The sequence below is a fragment of the Rhinolophus sinicus genome, linkage group LG06, assembly GCF_036562045.2.
Source record: "Rhinolophus sinicus isolate RSC01 linkage group LG06, ASM3656204v1, whole genome shotgun sequence".
Taxonomy (NCBI): Eukaryota; Metazoa; Chordata; class Mammalia; order Chiroptera; family Rhinolophidae; genus Rhinolophus; species Rhinolophus sinicus.
The window spans coordinates 8,168,001-8,182,054 of NC_133756.1; the positions used below are offsets into that span (position 1 = coordinate 8,168,001).

At 57.7% G+C, this 14,054-nt stretch overlaps 3 protein-coding genes across 4 annotated transcripts; 2 read left to right on the top strand and 1 right to left on the bottom strand.

Annotated features, from left to right (window-relative positions):
- Positions 1-652: 652 nt before the first annotated feature.
- TMEM278 (transmembrane protein 278) lies at positions 653-2,441 on the bottom strand. The gene is made up of 2 exons (XM_019712144.2): positions 2,025-2,441; positions 653-1,017 (listed from the first exon to the last, which is right to left on the bottom strand). The coding sequence occupies exons 1-2, from the start codon at positions 2,298-2,300 to the stop codon at positions 793-795; spliced, it is 501 nt and encodes a 166-aa protein (XP_019567703.2). The 5' UTR covers positions 2,301-2,441; the 3' UTR covers positions 653-792.
- Positions 2,442-5,279: 2,838 nt separating this feature from the next.
- ANKRD65 (ankyrin repeat domain 65) lies at positions 5,280-7,638 on the top strand. Of its 2 annotated transcripts, none has more exons than XM_074334300.1 (4): positions 5,280-5,437; positions 5,548-5,765; positions 5,939-6,473; positions 7,003-7,638. In XM_074334300.1, the coding sequence occupies exons 1-4, from the start codon at positions 5,384-5,386 to the stop codon at positions 7,489-7,491; spliced, it is 1,296 nt and encodes a 431-aa protein (XP_074190401.1). In that variant the 5' UTR covers positions 5,280-5,383; the 3' UTR covers positions 7,492-7,638. The 2 variants fall into 2 exon arrangements, with proteins under 2 accessions (XP_074190401.1, XP_074190402.1); XM_074334301.1 differs by having other exon boundaries at positions 7,036-7,638.
- Positions 7,639-10,853: 3,215 nt separating this feature from the next.
- MRPL20 (mitochondrial ribosomal protein L20) lies at positions 10,854-13,673 on the top strand. Its single transcript, XM_019712156.2, has 4 exons — positions 10,854-11,012; positions 11,110-11,220; positions 12,096-12,173; positions 13,277-13,673. The coding sequence occupies exons 1-4, from the start codon at positions 10,926-10,928 to the stop codon at positions 13,448-13,450; spliced, it is 450 nt and encodes a 149-aa protein (XP_019567715.2). The 5' UTR covers positions 10,854-10,925; the 3' UTR covers positions 13,451-13,673.
- Positions 13,674-14,054: the final 381 nt, after the last annotated feature.

A 14,054-nucleotide genomic window follows, 5' to 3' on the forward strand; every position in this document is an offset into this window, starting at 1 on the left:
TTAATAGGTGTTCCCCAAGAAAGCATCCATACAATGAATGAGAGGCAGAGTTTAAGAGATAATGGCTGAGACTTCTCCAGCACTGATGAAATAGATGAATCCCTAGGAACGGGAAACACCACATAGACCAAATGGATAATTAAGAACATATCCACAAGGAGAAAGCTCAGAACGTGAAAGACAAGAGACCTTAAAATTATCCAGAGACAACACACTGAGCCCTTACTCTGGTGCCTATCTAAACGTTAACCGGGTCTCAGGCTGAGCCCTGACCCTGGTCACAGGCCGAGCCTTGCAAGCGCTGGGGCTGCTGGCCACCACTGAGCTTCTAGAGATGCCTGCTCTGGTGGAGTGTGGAAGTCTCACCACTTCTGGAACTCGCTGGAGGCCAGCTGACTGACCAGACATGGGTCCCACAGGGGCAGCTCTTTGGGTGGGCGCCGGAGCTTAGGGCAGCCGCAGTGGCAGAAGCCAAGAAGGCCACCTTTCGAAGCCTGGCCACATGCCCCTTCTCTGAGAGCCATTTCTCTTCCTAGGGGCTTCCCAGCCACTCAGCAGCAGGGGTGCCTGCGGGGGTGGGGAAGGGCCAACCCCGGTCCGGGGGAGTCCGGTGCCATCTCGTGGTCATTCCGAGCACTACGCACGAGCCCCGAGGCACGCACACGGTATCCCCGCCGGACCTGGACGCAGACCCCAAGCTCGCCGGTGGGGCCACCTTATGGGGGTCACGAGGGAAATTCGGGGGCCTCCCTGTATTTGGAGCGCTCGGGTCCTTTGGAGGGCCTCTGGGGGTCACAACCAGGAGCAGAGCTGCTCCTCCCCGTCGGATTGGCGGCGGGGTACGGGTGTCCAAGTGGGGAGAGGCAGCAGCGGGCGGAGGCATCGGGCCAGGCGGGCGCGGGTGGCCGAAGCGAGTACCAGCAGTGGAGGCAGCGAGAGGAAGCCCAACACGATGAGCGTCGTGGAGCTGCGGTCCGAGAGCAGCGCGCGGCACGCGGGGCGGGGCGCCGGGTGAACCTGGGGGAGGGCGGGCTGTTAAGAGGGGAGTGATCTAGGGGGGGCGGAGCCAGGCAGCAGGTGGACTGAAGGACAGGGTGGGGTCAGGTTGGTGGTCAGGCGGAGCCGGGGAGAAGGTGGACTGGGTCGCAGCGGGAGGTGACTTCTGGAGGGGTGGGGCCTGAGGGCTGGCGGAGTCAGGAGGCTGGCTTCCCCCTCCCCCCCCATCGCGCTGTTGTGGGTCTGGAATTTCTGAGCCTAGGATGGGAGATGGGGACCCAAGCAGTAAATAGCCGGAGTCGGAGTCCCTTAAGGGGAGGTTTAAAATTCCCACCCTTCCCCGTTGCCCGAGCCCCATTTTCTCCTCCCCCAACACACTACTTTCCCATGGGCCTTCCCTATGCTGAGAGCTGACCTTCCACCCCAACCGTGGGTGTCACCAGTCGATGTCACCTTCTCTTCTGCGGCCTAGTATTGGGTCCCCCTCCCCTGCCTTATGCCTACAGAAAGGGGACATGGGCTCCCATCTGCCTATACCCTCCCTGCCTCAGACCAAGCCACAACCCACTCCATCTGGGGAAACCCAGCCCAGGGCTAGAAGGGTCTGCCACAGGCTGTGTGTGTGTATGGGGGGTGGGGGGGTTAGGGGTGAAGAGGGGCTGTGGACTGGTGAAATCTGATAAACGCACATACCCTCTCTTCCTGGAACCCCTCCTCTTCCCTCCCTGCCCAGCTGTCCAGGCCCTGGTGGCCCCTGCCTGGTACAAGGCTGGGAGGCCTCAAGGGAGGAGAGAGAGAGAGCTGTCCCCTCCAGCAGCAAACAAAAGCCCTTCTTTTACTGCAGCTGGGTGGGGGAGGGGTTGGCAGAAGAAGAGCTCTCCAGGGAGGGGCATACATGTCTCTGAGGACCAAGGGGCCATGCCAGAATGGGGCAGATTCACCGTCAGGCCCAGGGCCCTGAACCTCCACAGGACCCCACTCCCCGGGGACCCCAGCCAGTGCCCCTGCCCATGGAGGGCTCAGCTCACCCTCGAGTGGCACAGGAACCCCAAATAGACGATGGCAGCTGCCGGCAGCAGCACCAGCAGGAACACGGTTGCAGGCAGCAGCAGGTGGAACAGGAGTCCGGCCAGAATCTGACTGGGCAGCTGCAGGGTCCCAAGGCCTCGGGCAGCCAGGCCTGCCCACCCTGGAGACATCAGGACTGACACCTGGAAGTCAGGAAGCCTTCGGGGCAGCATGGGTGCTGTGTCTGAAATGGTCCCTCCCTCATCCTCCTCTGTCTCCCTCTCCTGCTCACTCATGCTCTCTTGGGTGATGGGCCTGGTAGGCTCACAGCGGTAGTCAGATGGCAGAAGCAGGGTCCCCCAGGGTCTGCCCTGGGCCCCTAGGTCAGACCCCTACTCAGACCCCAGCAAATAGATAATGGACCCAGCTGGAGGGCAGGACCCTGGCGCAAGTAGGTCCAGACCTGACCATCAGTCTCCAGGGCTACACCCCTGCCTCAGTTTCCCCCACTGCCAGGCTTGGCCTCTCTCTGCCAGGCGACTACAGCTCCGGCGCTGGCCAGTCTCCCTAGTCAGCTCTGTGTGCTCTGGTCAGCTGTCCCTAAGGCCTGGCACTGGGGCCCTCCTCCCTCCTGGTCCCGCCCTCCCCCCCTTGCTGCTCCCCCACACAACTTCATTTCATAGGTCTTGACTCTTACAACTGCCCCCTCAGTAGCTGCCACATAGAGGTCACCACCCACCCCATGTCCCAGCCCTAGCCCCTGCTGGTCCCCTCATCCCAAAACCTGGTCCCTCTGGGCATCAGTAAAACAGGGAAGATGCTGGGTGCTTACATCATAGGGCTGTTGAGAGGGCATGTGGGCAATGCATGTGAAACACTTTGTATGAGACCCGGCACACAGTAGGTAGAACTCAGTAACAGCAGCTACTATGACAGGAATCCTTTCTGTCAGAATCTAATCCATCCTGAAAACTGTGGGAGCAAGTGTTATTATTTCAAGTGGGGGAACAAAGCATTCCCCACTCCTCTAAAACCCCAACTAATTCCCCCCACTCTTCACACTGGCCAGACCCCCAGGGTTTCCTAGTATAACATACAGCATTTAAACACCACTGACATAACAAGTTGACACTTACATTCACCAGTAGGTTGTCTGTGAGCTGAATAAAGGAGGCCACATGGCGTCAGATACCAATACTTCCCCGTCACACCTTCTCCACACTTCCCTTGTCCCCTCCGACTTTTCTTCCAATATATTCCAGGCCTCCCAGGCTCACCAAGTCCCTTTAGACACATACAAATGGGGCCGATGACAGCAATAGTGCACACAAGCCTGACACAGGCCTGGTCAGGACAACAGCTGAGGCTCCAGGCAGCTCGTGCCACGCCCTGTGGCCCGACACACACAATTCAACCGTTTTCACTTGCACACATATGCCAAGATCTCACAGTAGCTGCTTATTTATTCAGATAGTGAATTTAGGGTAAAAAATGTTGCAAATAGTAATGTTTGGGTAGAGAGTTCAGATGCAGCGAGGATGCAGGTCTTGTCTCCTAAGCCCCACCCCCTCTTCAGGTGACTCGTTTACACTTCTTGAGCTCTCACTGTGTGCTGCTGCCCTAGGCTCTGAAGACTCAGTGAGTGAGGCCTACAGAGGCCTTGCTATGCAGGGGTGGCTATGCTGGAGTCCTGACAGCCTTGCACGAGTCCACAGAGGCCACGGAGCGAGCTGTAGCACCGTAGGCCAGAGCAAACACAGGAACACAGGCACACGGCCGGCTCCGACTTCCTCTGCCTTCTGGAAGGCTGTCAGGAGTCGTTCCTGGGCTCCCCTAGCTCTGATGGCCCAGGGGACTTCCCAGTGGCCCCGGGGCGCAGCTGCAGCCCCACAAAGACCCTCAACCACAGGGCCCCTCCTGCTGCCTGTTATCTGGCCCATTCTTTCGGTGTCATCCTGTGGGACAGGGGACACGAAGCTGACATTTTTGCCGCTGTTTTTTTTTCCGGCTACTTGAGCAGTAATGTGTCTGAACCCACCCCGAGTGCTTGCTTCTTTACTGGCAAAAGCTGCCAGCCTATGTGACGTGCCCTCATGGAGCTTTCATTTTAGAAGAGGAAGGCAGACAAAAAAAAAAAAATCGACAGATGCTTTCATGGAGGGATAAGTGCTAAGAAAAAAAGAAAACAGGGTCAGGGACAAGGTTGCTTCAGATTGGTGGTCAGGCTGGAGGGCCCCTCTGGGGAGGTGACATCTGAGCAGAGTGACTGAGGCTCATGGGCTAAGGCCCCTGTGGCTTGGTGGTGGGATGGGGCCCCTGGGTGTCTTGCTTGGAGACCCACTCTTTGGACATGGAACCTGGAAGGGCTGCTCTCTAGGGAGATGGGGGAAGGGCCAAGGCTCTATTACCCCTGGAGGGGAGGGAGGACAGGGCAGGACCCTCAGGACACCTCATCCCTGGCAACCCTGGGGTTGGGAGCAACAGCCTCAAAGCTGCACTGCTTCCGGGTGGACAGTCAGACACAAGAGGCAGCTGGAGGGGCCAGGCTGCAGGCATGGACACTTCCTCCTGCCAGGGCTCTGGATAGGTGGTCTTTCCCAGGGATTGGGGGATGGGAAGGCAGGACCAGCCCCCCACCCCACCGCCCTGCCCCAGGGCCCCACAATAAAGGTGACCCATCCTGCCAGCCTGGCTCAGCCCCCTTCCTGCATCACCACTTCTAGATGTAGTTCAGGGCTCTGCCCCATCACAGGCTCAGCTGACTTGCCTCAACCTCTCAGGGGCTTTCTACCCCTGACCCCCGACCCAGATTGCCTGGCTTGGGAGGGAAGGGTCCTGCCTCATCCTGTCTACCTCCCAGCCTGGAATCAGGCCAGAGGCCAGGCTCCAGCCCAGAGATGGTCTTAGCAGGGACAGGAGTGGGGAGAGGGGTGGCGCCTGAGGGAGGAAACCATGGGAAGGCATGTGGGTGCCTGGGGGCAAGTCGAGGCACATCAGAGGCTGTGCTCCTTGGAGGAGCCGTGGCCCACAGGCATGCTCCTGCTTGTCTGGCTGTGTCTCCCTGGAGGGAGACCAAGCCCTGGCCCTGGCAGTTGGCAGGAGGACCAGTGCTGGGGCAGGGGCTGTGGCCACCAGGCAGTGCGTCTCCTTGAGTTGCTGGGTAAACAGTGTGGGGAAGTGGCCCTTATCCTTGCCCAGGAGGCAGCAGTGGGCAGCTCTGCTCCACCCCTTCCCCACCCTCTCACCCAGCCCCAAAACCCACAAACACAGTCAGCTGCAGCTCGAGCCTTCCAGCCCTGCAGGAGCAGACACCTCCACCTCCACACGTTCAAGGAGTGTCTAGAAAGGACCACCTGGCTCTGGCTGGGTCAGGCTCAGCATGGAGAGGACCCCCAGCCAGAGGACAGAGTCCCTGGGCAGGGTCCCTCTGGGGGTAACTGAGAGTCAAGCCTCAGTGGTGACCTGGTTCCCCTTGGGGAGATGGGGGGCGTCCATGTTGGCCAGGGGCCTCCAGCATCCATGTAGGATTCCTGCTCTTCCCAGATGAACTTTGGGAGCTCAGAGCCAGAGAAGCAAGACCCTACAGAGGCAGGGGCGGAGGAGGAACTCAGGTGGATGGAGCTGGGCTCTGAGACCCTGGGAGCAGCGACAGAGGGGCCGGGTGCCCCACGGGCCTGGGGGTGCCTGCTGCAGGCCGTGTGGAGGGGTCACCTGGGCCTCACAACACAGCTGCTGCGGCAAGGGGCCAGTGTGGAGGAGAGGTGAGCCCCGGGGCAGCACGGGGTCACTTTACCAAAGTGGAGGTGTCAGGGGTCGATTCACTGAGCAGGGGGGCAGGGCCCTTCTCACCCGGGCAGGAGTGGGGGGAGCGGAGGGGAGGGGTCTCCACCCCGGGACGCCCCACCCTTGCCCACACAACCGTCACCCCCGGCAGGGACCACGCGGGTAGGACCCCGCTCCACCTGGCCGTGCTGCGCGGCCACGTACCCCTGGTGCGGCTCCTGCTACAGCGCGGGGCCCCGGTTGGGGCCACCGACCACGCGGGGCGCACGCCGCTGCACGAGGCCGCCTGGCAGGGCCACTCGCAGGTGGCGGAGCTGCTGCTGCTGCGCGGGGCCCCCGCGGGGGCGCGCACGGGGGACGGCCTCACGCCGCTGCACTGGGCAGCCGCGCTGGGTCGCACGCTGTTGGCCGGGCGCCTGCTGAGCACGCCGGGCCCCGGCCCCGCGGTGGCGGACGTCCGTGGATGGACGGCGGCGCACTGGGCGGCCGTGGGCGGCCGGCTGCCGGTGCTCGAGCTGCTAGCGGCGGGCGGCTGCCCGGACCTGGACGGAGCCCTGCTCGTGGCGGCCGCGGCCGGGCGCTCGGCGGCGCTGCGTCTCCTCCTGGCGTGCGGCGCGCGGGCGGACGCCCGGGACGGCGCGGGGGCCACCGCGCTCGGCGTCGCTGCGGGTTTGGGCCGTCGGCAGGTACGTCCAGGCCAAGCCCCGAAGTGACTGGGTGGGTGGGGGGGACGGTCCTCGCCCCCGGGGCTGCAGGGCCCCACCCCAGCCTCGGCAAGCTGTGGAGGAGCCTGCACTGTCTGCCCAAAGCTGGATGACACGGGGTGGGGCCAACCGCCAGGGGCCTCAGTGCAGCCCGGACCCTTTCTTGACCGATCTCGGAAGCCTGGGGAAGAAGCCTGGCGTTCCGGCCTTTATTTTGGTGGTCGGTAGCAACAAGTATTTACTGAGCACCAGGCGTGTGCTTGAGTCCAGCCAGCCCCCAGACAGGGGAAAGGGATAGCAAGTGGCTGCAAATCTCGGATTTGATCTGAGGACGATTAGCAGGAGAAATGGAAGTCTCTAAGCAGAGCCACTCCAGGCTGCCATAGACGCTGGCTCATTTACCAAGTGGGGAAGCAGTGTGCAGGAAGAGGCTGTTAGGTGACCCAGGCCTGATGAGGTCTGGGTCAGGCAAATGGCAAGGTGGCCCCAGCCCCTCACCCACCTGGGCCAGGGCTGGCCTCTGCCTTGCCCTCCCCTTTTCCAGGATATGGAGGTGCTGCTGGACCACGGGGCAGACCCAAGCCTCAAGGACAGGCATAGCCGCTCTGCACTCCACAGGGCTGCCGCTGCTGGACACCTGCCTGCTGTCCAGTTACTGGCAGCCTGGGGAGCTGAGGTGGATGCTGGAGACTCATTGGGCCTAACACCCCTGCACCACGCTGCCCGGGGAGGCCACGTGGACGTTGCCAGCCACCTCCTGGACAGGGGTGCGCAGGTCAACGTGGCTGGCTGGCTCCACAAGACACCACTCCACGTCGCCAAGGAGCGTGGCCACAGCCCCACGGTAGAGCTTTTGCTGAGCAGAGGGGCCAGCCACACCCAGATAACGCCGTGGGGTGAGGTGGCCCAGGACCTGGTGCCTGAGGGGGGCCTGCCCCAGGCACTGCCCGCCCTTTGCGGAGAGCGGAAGGACTGCCAGGGATACCAGCCCCAGGGCTGAGCCCGCAGGGCCAGAGCAGGACAGGTGGCTCCTGGCTCCCACAACTTTGGGACTGTGCCAGGCTCCTCTCTTCTGGACTGAGGCCACCTGCTTGGGTGGAGGGGAGAACAGCTGAGAGATTCCTGGAGGAGAAGGGGGCAAATGGCTTGAGGCCCAGTGGGCCTATGGCCAGATCTGGGGAGGCCCCACAGATTCCCAGGGGCACCTCAGCCCTGCACTCTCCGACTGAGTTGTGGCCACAGATTTAACCAAAACCTGATGGTCTCTCATTTGTACACCATGGAGGTGTCACCCTCAGTTACTGTTTCTGTACATGGCGGTGTTCTGTGTTTTCTTAGATTCAGTACTTGTCTGTTTGAACCCATTAGTTTCAGGGCCAAACTAATGGCCACAATTATTCACATGTCCCCTAGATCCAGAGCCTACACTCTGAGCCTGCTCCCACACACCCAGCTGAATCACCAGGCCATCAACCAGACAGCCAGACAGGCATATACAGCAAGGCCTGCTGGGATTACCAAACTAGCCAGTCCTCAGTGGTTCCCCTGCCCTGCCTTGTCTTTCCTGCCAGAACCCCAATAAGGCTCTGTCCTGAGCTTTGCCCTCCTCGCTCCTGCCTCCTTGCTGACACTGGTCCCTCTGTGGCCCTGTGGGGCTTGGTGTGCCCCTCTTTTCGGGAAATGCCAAATGTAAAAATCTTCTTCCAATGGCATCAGTCTCTCCCTGTTGTCACTCAGCTGTGTCCATAAATGAAAAACCCCGTGGTACAATCGAATCAGGAACCGTTGTCTGACTGCCCATCTCTGTATCTTCATAGAAAACTATTGCCATTTTTCAATGTAAAAGTATAGTTTTTCTGGGCTGGCCCGGTGGCTCAGGCAGTTGGAGCTCCGTGCTCCTAACTCCAAAGGCTGCTGGTTCAATTCTCACATGGGCCAGAAGGCTCTCAGCCACAAGGTTGCCGGTTCAACTCCTTGAGTCCTGCAAGGGATGGTGGGCTCTGCCCCCTGCAACTAAGATTGAACATGGCACCTTGAGCTGAGCTGCCTCCCGGATGGCTCAGTTGGTTGGAGCGCGGATGGCTCAGTTGGTTGGAGCACGGGCTTTCAACCACAAGGTTGCCAGTTTGATTCCTGGGCTGCGCCCCCTGCAACTAGCAACAGCAACTGGGCCTGGAGCTGAGCTGCACCCTCCACAACTAAGACTGAAAGGATAACTTGACTTGGAAAAAGTCCTGGAAGTACACACTGTTCCCCAATAAAGTCCTGTTCCCTTCCCCCAATAAAAAAATCTCTTTAAAAAAAGTGTTAATAAGAATGAGTCTGGGAGCTACTAAGCATAGGTTTAAAGGTTAACCACTTAGCTCTGAATCCCCGGGGAGCACTACACCTGCATACTAACAAATACCAGGACAATTTTCAGAGGAAGCCAACTGCAACAATAGTTCTCAGAAAGGGCCCACCGCAATGGTAAACAACTGCAAGATGACTAGCCCCTGGCATCCTGCATAGAAAAATATAAAACCCCAGCTAAACAGAAACCTGTGGCAGCTATCTACATTAGACTCCGCCCCTGGCAACTCCTCTGCCGTTCTCTCTCCTTACTACTACCTGCAGCAGCTATCTTCAGACACTGCCATCGGCATTCTCTCCGCCCGACCTTTAACAAAAGTTTCCTTACTGTGTTACTGTGGGGGCAGAGCCCCAGAAAGCAGTTTCCAGGCTCTCGGCCTCACACAGAAAGCTGCTGGCTCAGGTAGTAAATGGCTATCAACTGTCATTGGATGGCCATCAGCTGTGGCTAGTTGGCCGTCAGCTGTAACCAGTGAGCCATTGGCCACTAATATAACTGCTGTGGCTACGCTAGCAGAAAGAGAGAAAAAAAGTGGGGGCTGGCAAGAAGATGGCGGCTGGGCTGGCAAGCGTGGATGGCGGTTTGCGGACAGTGTGGATCCAGCCTCCAGTGAGAGAATAGTGCCGCCAGAGAGAATATAGTGGTGTGACTCCCCTACCTATGGCTCCGTGGGTGTTCCTTTTTGGCCTCACCATGTCCTGTGTTCTTATGTGGGGAGCGGGAGCAGAGACCCCGCAGGCCTCCCTGCACGACAAATGGTGCGGCGAGCAGGGTCTCCCGCACGACACTTACTTTTCTGAGTCTTGTGAATCCTTCACATTCTGCAAATGACCAGTGATAATCCTACGCCAACACAGGCTAGACAGCAGTCTTGTTTTAATGTTAAATTTTCTGACTTTAAGCAGTGTACTATGGGTTCTGACAGAATGTCCTATTCTTAGGAAATACACAGTTCAGTATTTAGATGTCTCCAACTGTCGCATGGGGCGGCCTGCGGGGTCTCTACTCCCACTCCCCACATAAGAAAGCAGGACATGGTGAGGCCAAAAAGGAACACCCAAGGAGCCATAAGTAAGGGAGTCATATCAGTATATTCTCGCTGGTGGCATCTGCCTCTCTGCAATCCACTCTTGCTAGCTCAGCCACCATCTTCTTGCTAGCCCCCCATTTGCTGCTAGCGTAGCCATGGCAGTTATATTAGTGGCCAATGGCTCACTGGTTACAGCTGACGGCCAACTAGCCACAGCTGATGGCCATCCAATCACAGTTGATGGCCGTTTACTACCTGAGTCAGCACCTTTCAGTGTGAGGCTGAGAGCCTGGAAACTGCATGTCTGGCTCTGTCCCCACACCAACATTTCAAATAGTCCAGAAAAACTCCGTAGAGAGAAGGATTAAAAAATGGAGCAAAATGTAAACCGTTGATGCATTTGGGTAAAGCATATTGGGGAATTCCTTGAACTTAGTCTTCCAAGTTTTCTGCAATTTAAAATTATATCCAAATAAAAAATTACAAAGAAATTGCACTTCATTTCTGTTTTTGTTGTAAAATACCCATAATATAAAATTTACCAATTTAAGCATTTTAAAGGGTACAATTCAGTGGCATTTAGGACTTTCACAACCGTATGCAACCGTGACACTCTCCAGTTGCAGAAGTCTTCCTTACTCCGAAAGGAAACCGGTGCCCACTGGCACTACTCCCCAGCCCCCGCAGGCTTGGTGTCTGTGGATTTGTCTATTCTGGTCAGTTCATGTGAAGGCACCGCCGGCCTTTGTGTCCTATTTCCTGCATGCGGTGCACGTTCAAACAGCGGCGTCCTGCCGTCGCTCATGGAACACAGACGTCCCCTATTTTGTTGACCCGCTAACTGTGTTTCTCCACTGCCCCCGTCGCATCCCTTCCGCTCAACGCCCACGTTCCCGGCCGGCCTCCAACGAGCAGGCGCAAGAGAGTAGAGCGGCGGCAGGGCTCAGGGCGCACGCGCGGAACCCCGGAAGTCTCCGGCAAGCCGCTGACCCGGAAGCGCTCGCGCGGCGCGGCGCGTGCGTCGTTCAGCGGAGACGCCGGCCTGGGCGCCATGGTCTTCCTCACGGCGCAGCTCTGGCTGCGGAGCCGCCTCACCGACCGCTATTGGCGGGTCCAGGAGGTGCTGAAGCACGCGCGGGTGAGTCGGCCGCGCACGCCCCGCGCCCCCTGCGCGCCGCGGCCCCGGGAGCCTGCGGGTTCCGCCGACCATCCTCCTTTCCCGTTTCTTGACCCAGCACTTCCGGGGAAGGAAGAACCGGTGCTACAGGCTGGCCGTTAGAGCGGTGACGAGGGCGTTTGTGAAATGCACGAAAGCCCGGAGGCTGAAGAAGAGGAACATGAGGACGGTGAGCAGTGGCGAGCAGCGTCTGGTCAGCCCGAGTGTGCGTGTGAGCCGTTATGAACGGGCTCCGGGCACACGCATGCGTGCTGATGCAGAGCGCCGCGGTCCTCAGTGGGGACCCTGTACAGCAGCCACCTCTGGGGGGGCTTGTTAGAAATGCAGCTTCTCAGGCCCCCTCCTGCATCGACTGAAGCAGAAACACTGGAGGTGGGGCCCAGCAACCTCTCAACGAACTTCTAGGAATTCTGATGCACGTTCCAATTGACAATCCCTGACGTAGGGGAAGAACGTGGACTTGAGTCAAGGATGGCTGAGGAGAGTCACCCTCTGACACCATCCGCCCCCCCCCCCGCCCATTTAACGGATCATTCAGAAGCTTGGGCATCACTGACTCATCCTTCCAGCCCTTTCCCTGTCTACCCACTAGCCGTCATTTCCCTGCCGTGTTCAGACCTTTCCTGCACCTGGAACAGACCTTCTGCTCCCTGCAAGCCAGGTCTTCTGAGCCTGCTGGTCCCTCAAGGTTGTTCATGTCCCTGAAGCCTCCACCGGGGGTCTTGAATCCCCACATGGCAGCACTCGCCTTGGTGGCTGCCGTAACTCACATGGGTCCTTGCCAGTCTGAGCTGTATGCTGCCGTCTCTTGCTCATTCTCATATTCTCTCAGTGCCCAAGAGTGTTGAGACCATGCCTTATAGCACGTTCCTCATGTAGAAGGAAGTTGGTGTCTGCGTGAAGAGCATCAGCCTCTGCTTTGCTGCCCTTTGTACTACAGGCCTGTTTGCCTGAGTCGGAAACACTGTTTACTTTTACAGGAAAACCTTTTAGCTCAGTCTGAACCTTTGCTGGGAAGTCACATCTCAATGTTTCTTATTTCAGCTCTGGATTAATCGAATTACAGCTGCCACCCAGGAACATGGCCTGAAGTACCCAGCGTTCATCGTCAACTTAGTTAAGGTACGGTTGAGACACTGACCGACTGCAGACGCCGGTCCAGCTGGCTAGTCCAGCAGCATGGCAGCCAGTGTTGGCACGCTGACACTGCTTCCCTTCTCTGGGGTCAGGGACTGAGCATGCTGGCTCTGCTGTTGCCCTGCTGGTAGAATTGGAAATGGGGATGGGGTAACAAGACAGCAGAAGGTAGAGAAACTTGGATTGAACTCTGAGGTTTAATTTCTGAGTTTTCACAAGAATAAGTTCTGGTGAAGCAGCAGATAAAGCAGAAACACATACAATAAAAAAGGAGGGGAAATGTTTTATGGGGGACAGATTAAGCATGTGTCACAAAATTGTGGTTAACTTTTATGTGGTGATTATGCTGTTCCCTCTGCTGCTGTGTGCGTTTACATTTTCTCTTAAAAAGTTGATGGGAGTTGGTGTTCTGCTTCTGCCTCGTACCAGACCCAGTCTTTGGTGTTTCACCAAGACCTTCAGGGTAAGCGTAGGTGTGGCATCCCCATTTTACTGCTGGGGAACTGAGAAGGACTTGCCTGGGTCGTGGAACAGCATCCACTCTCCCGCCCAGCTGCATTTAACGATGGAGACCATCCCACCATCTGCTCCTCGGACTCAGTGTCGTGTTTTCCAAAGACACCTGTAGCTTCACTTGGTGGATGACTAACTTGTTTTGGCTCTTGTGGGAATTGGGAACGCCTGGTTTGTCCCCTGCTTGTGTCTTGTTTCATTGTTTGTAAATGGGAATTGGGATTTTGTTTTCCAAAGTGACTTAGCTGTCCTGCTTGTGTGTGGGTGATGACTGTTAACCGTAAACATGGTCCTCAGTTTCCTGGCATCAGGACTGGATGCCAGTGTCCTATGGACCTGCAGGGACACCCTAGCCTCCTTGTCCACATTTATCCTCCAGCGTCCTACTTGGATGGGATTCACCACTCCCCTCCCCTTCCTTTCCCTGCCCCTCCCCAAATAGATACGGTGTCCTTTGAGGGCAGACTGTCACCAAGGAGGCCTGCTCCCCAGAGGTGCTCAGGTGGATGCCTGAGTGCTCTTGTGCTTCAAGGAGACACATTTCTGATGCTGACACAGGCTGATTTTCTTCCCAGTGTCAGGTGGAGCTCAACAGGAAAGTGCTTGCTGATCTAGCCATCTATGAACCAAAGACTTTTAAATCTTTGGCTGCCTTGGCCAAAAGAAGGCGACAAGAAGGATTTGCTGCTGCCTTAGGGGACGGGAAGGAACCTGAAGGCGTATTTTCCAGAGTGGCACAATACCATTGAGGGGCACACTGACACCGCCAGCTGAGGGACTTAGGAAAAGGTTTTATCCCCCTGATGACCATAACTGAAATAGGGGCTAAAAGTCATTTGCCAAGAGTATTGTTTGATTTGCACTTGTGCTAATTTACATTTCAGTAACAGGTGTGAGAGAAAAAGGCCTTTTTTTTCTTTCCAGCAATACCTCATGTAGATTACGCAAATAAAGCTCCTGTTGTGGTCTGTGTGCTCTGGCTTGAAATACACGCCTTGGCTGCGCTCTGCCTCCTATGCCATCACCTATAGCCACGTGGGAGAGGCTGCCAGGGTCAGGGGCCAGCTGAGCATATGGCTCCTCTCGGAACCTTAGATCCTCTCCTGCAAGTGGGATGTTTGCACCAGGACTCTGAGCTCTGACCCTGGTTCCTCTCAAGGCTGTGTTGGTGGCCCGTCCAGCATCCAAGCCCCCAGCCCCCCTCTGGCCCTACCTGGCCTTGACTTCGCCCTCTACCCTTTCAGCCTTTCCAGCAGTGACTCTGGGGCTTAGCTCTTCAGCCGTGCCCAGTGCCAGCCTCAGTTTCCCTGCTGTCTGGTCCGTCTCACCTTCACCCCCACAGGCTGGCTGCCC

What these genes read in the sequence shown, in the direction of transcription:
- TMEM278 (XM_019712144.2), bottom strand. Translation starts at nt 2,300, where the DNA reads ATGAGTGAGCAGGAGAGGGAGACAGAGGAGGATGAGGGAGGGACCATT. An exon ending in GGTTCCTGTGCCACTCGAGG is followed by an intron (nt 1,018 to 2,024) that starts GTGAGCTGAGCC and finishes GCCCTCCCCCAG; the next exon opens with GTTCACCCGGCGCCCCGCCC.
- ANKRD65 (XM_074334300.1), top strand. Translation starts at nt 5,384, where the DNA reads ATGGAGAGGACCCCCAGCCAGAGGACAGAGTCCCTGGGCAGGGTCCCT. An exon ending in TGGGCAGGGTCCCTCTGGGG is followed by an intron (nt 5,438 to 5,547) that starts GTAACTGAGAGT and finishes TGCTCTTCCCAG; the next exon opens with ATGAACTTTGGGAGCTCAGA. An exon ending in CGGGTTTGGGCCGTCGGCAG is followed by an intron (nt 6,474 to 7,002) that starts GTACGTCCAGGC and finishes CACCTGGGCCAG; the next exon opens with GGCTGGCCTCTGCCTTGCCC.
- MRPL20 (XM_019712156.2), top strand. Translation starts at nt 10,926, where the DNA reads ATGGTCTTCCTCACGGCGCAGCTCTGGCTGCGGAGCCGCCTCACCGAC. An exon ending in AGGTGCTGAAGCACGCGCGG is followed by an intron (nt 11,013 to 11,109) that starts GTGAGTCGGCCG and finishes TTCTTGACCCAG; the next exon opens with CACTTCCGGGGAAGGAAGAA. An exon ending in TCATCGTCAACTTAGTTAAG is followed by an intron (nt 12,174 to 13,276) that starts GTACGGTTGAGA and finishes TTTTCTTCCCAG; the next exon opens with TGTCAGGTGGAGCTCAACAG.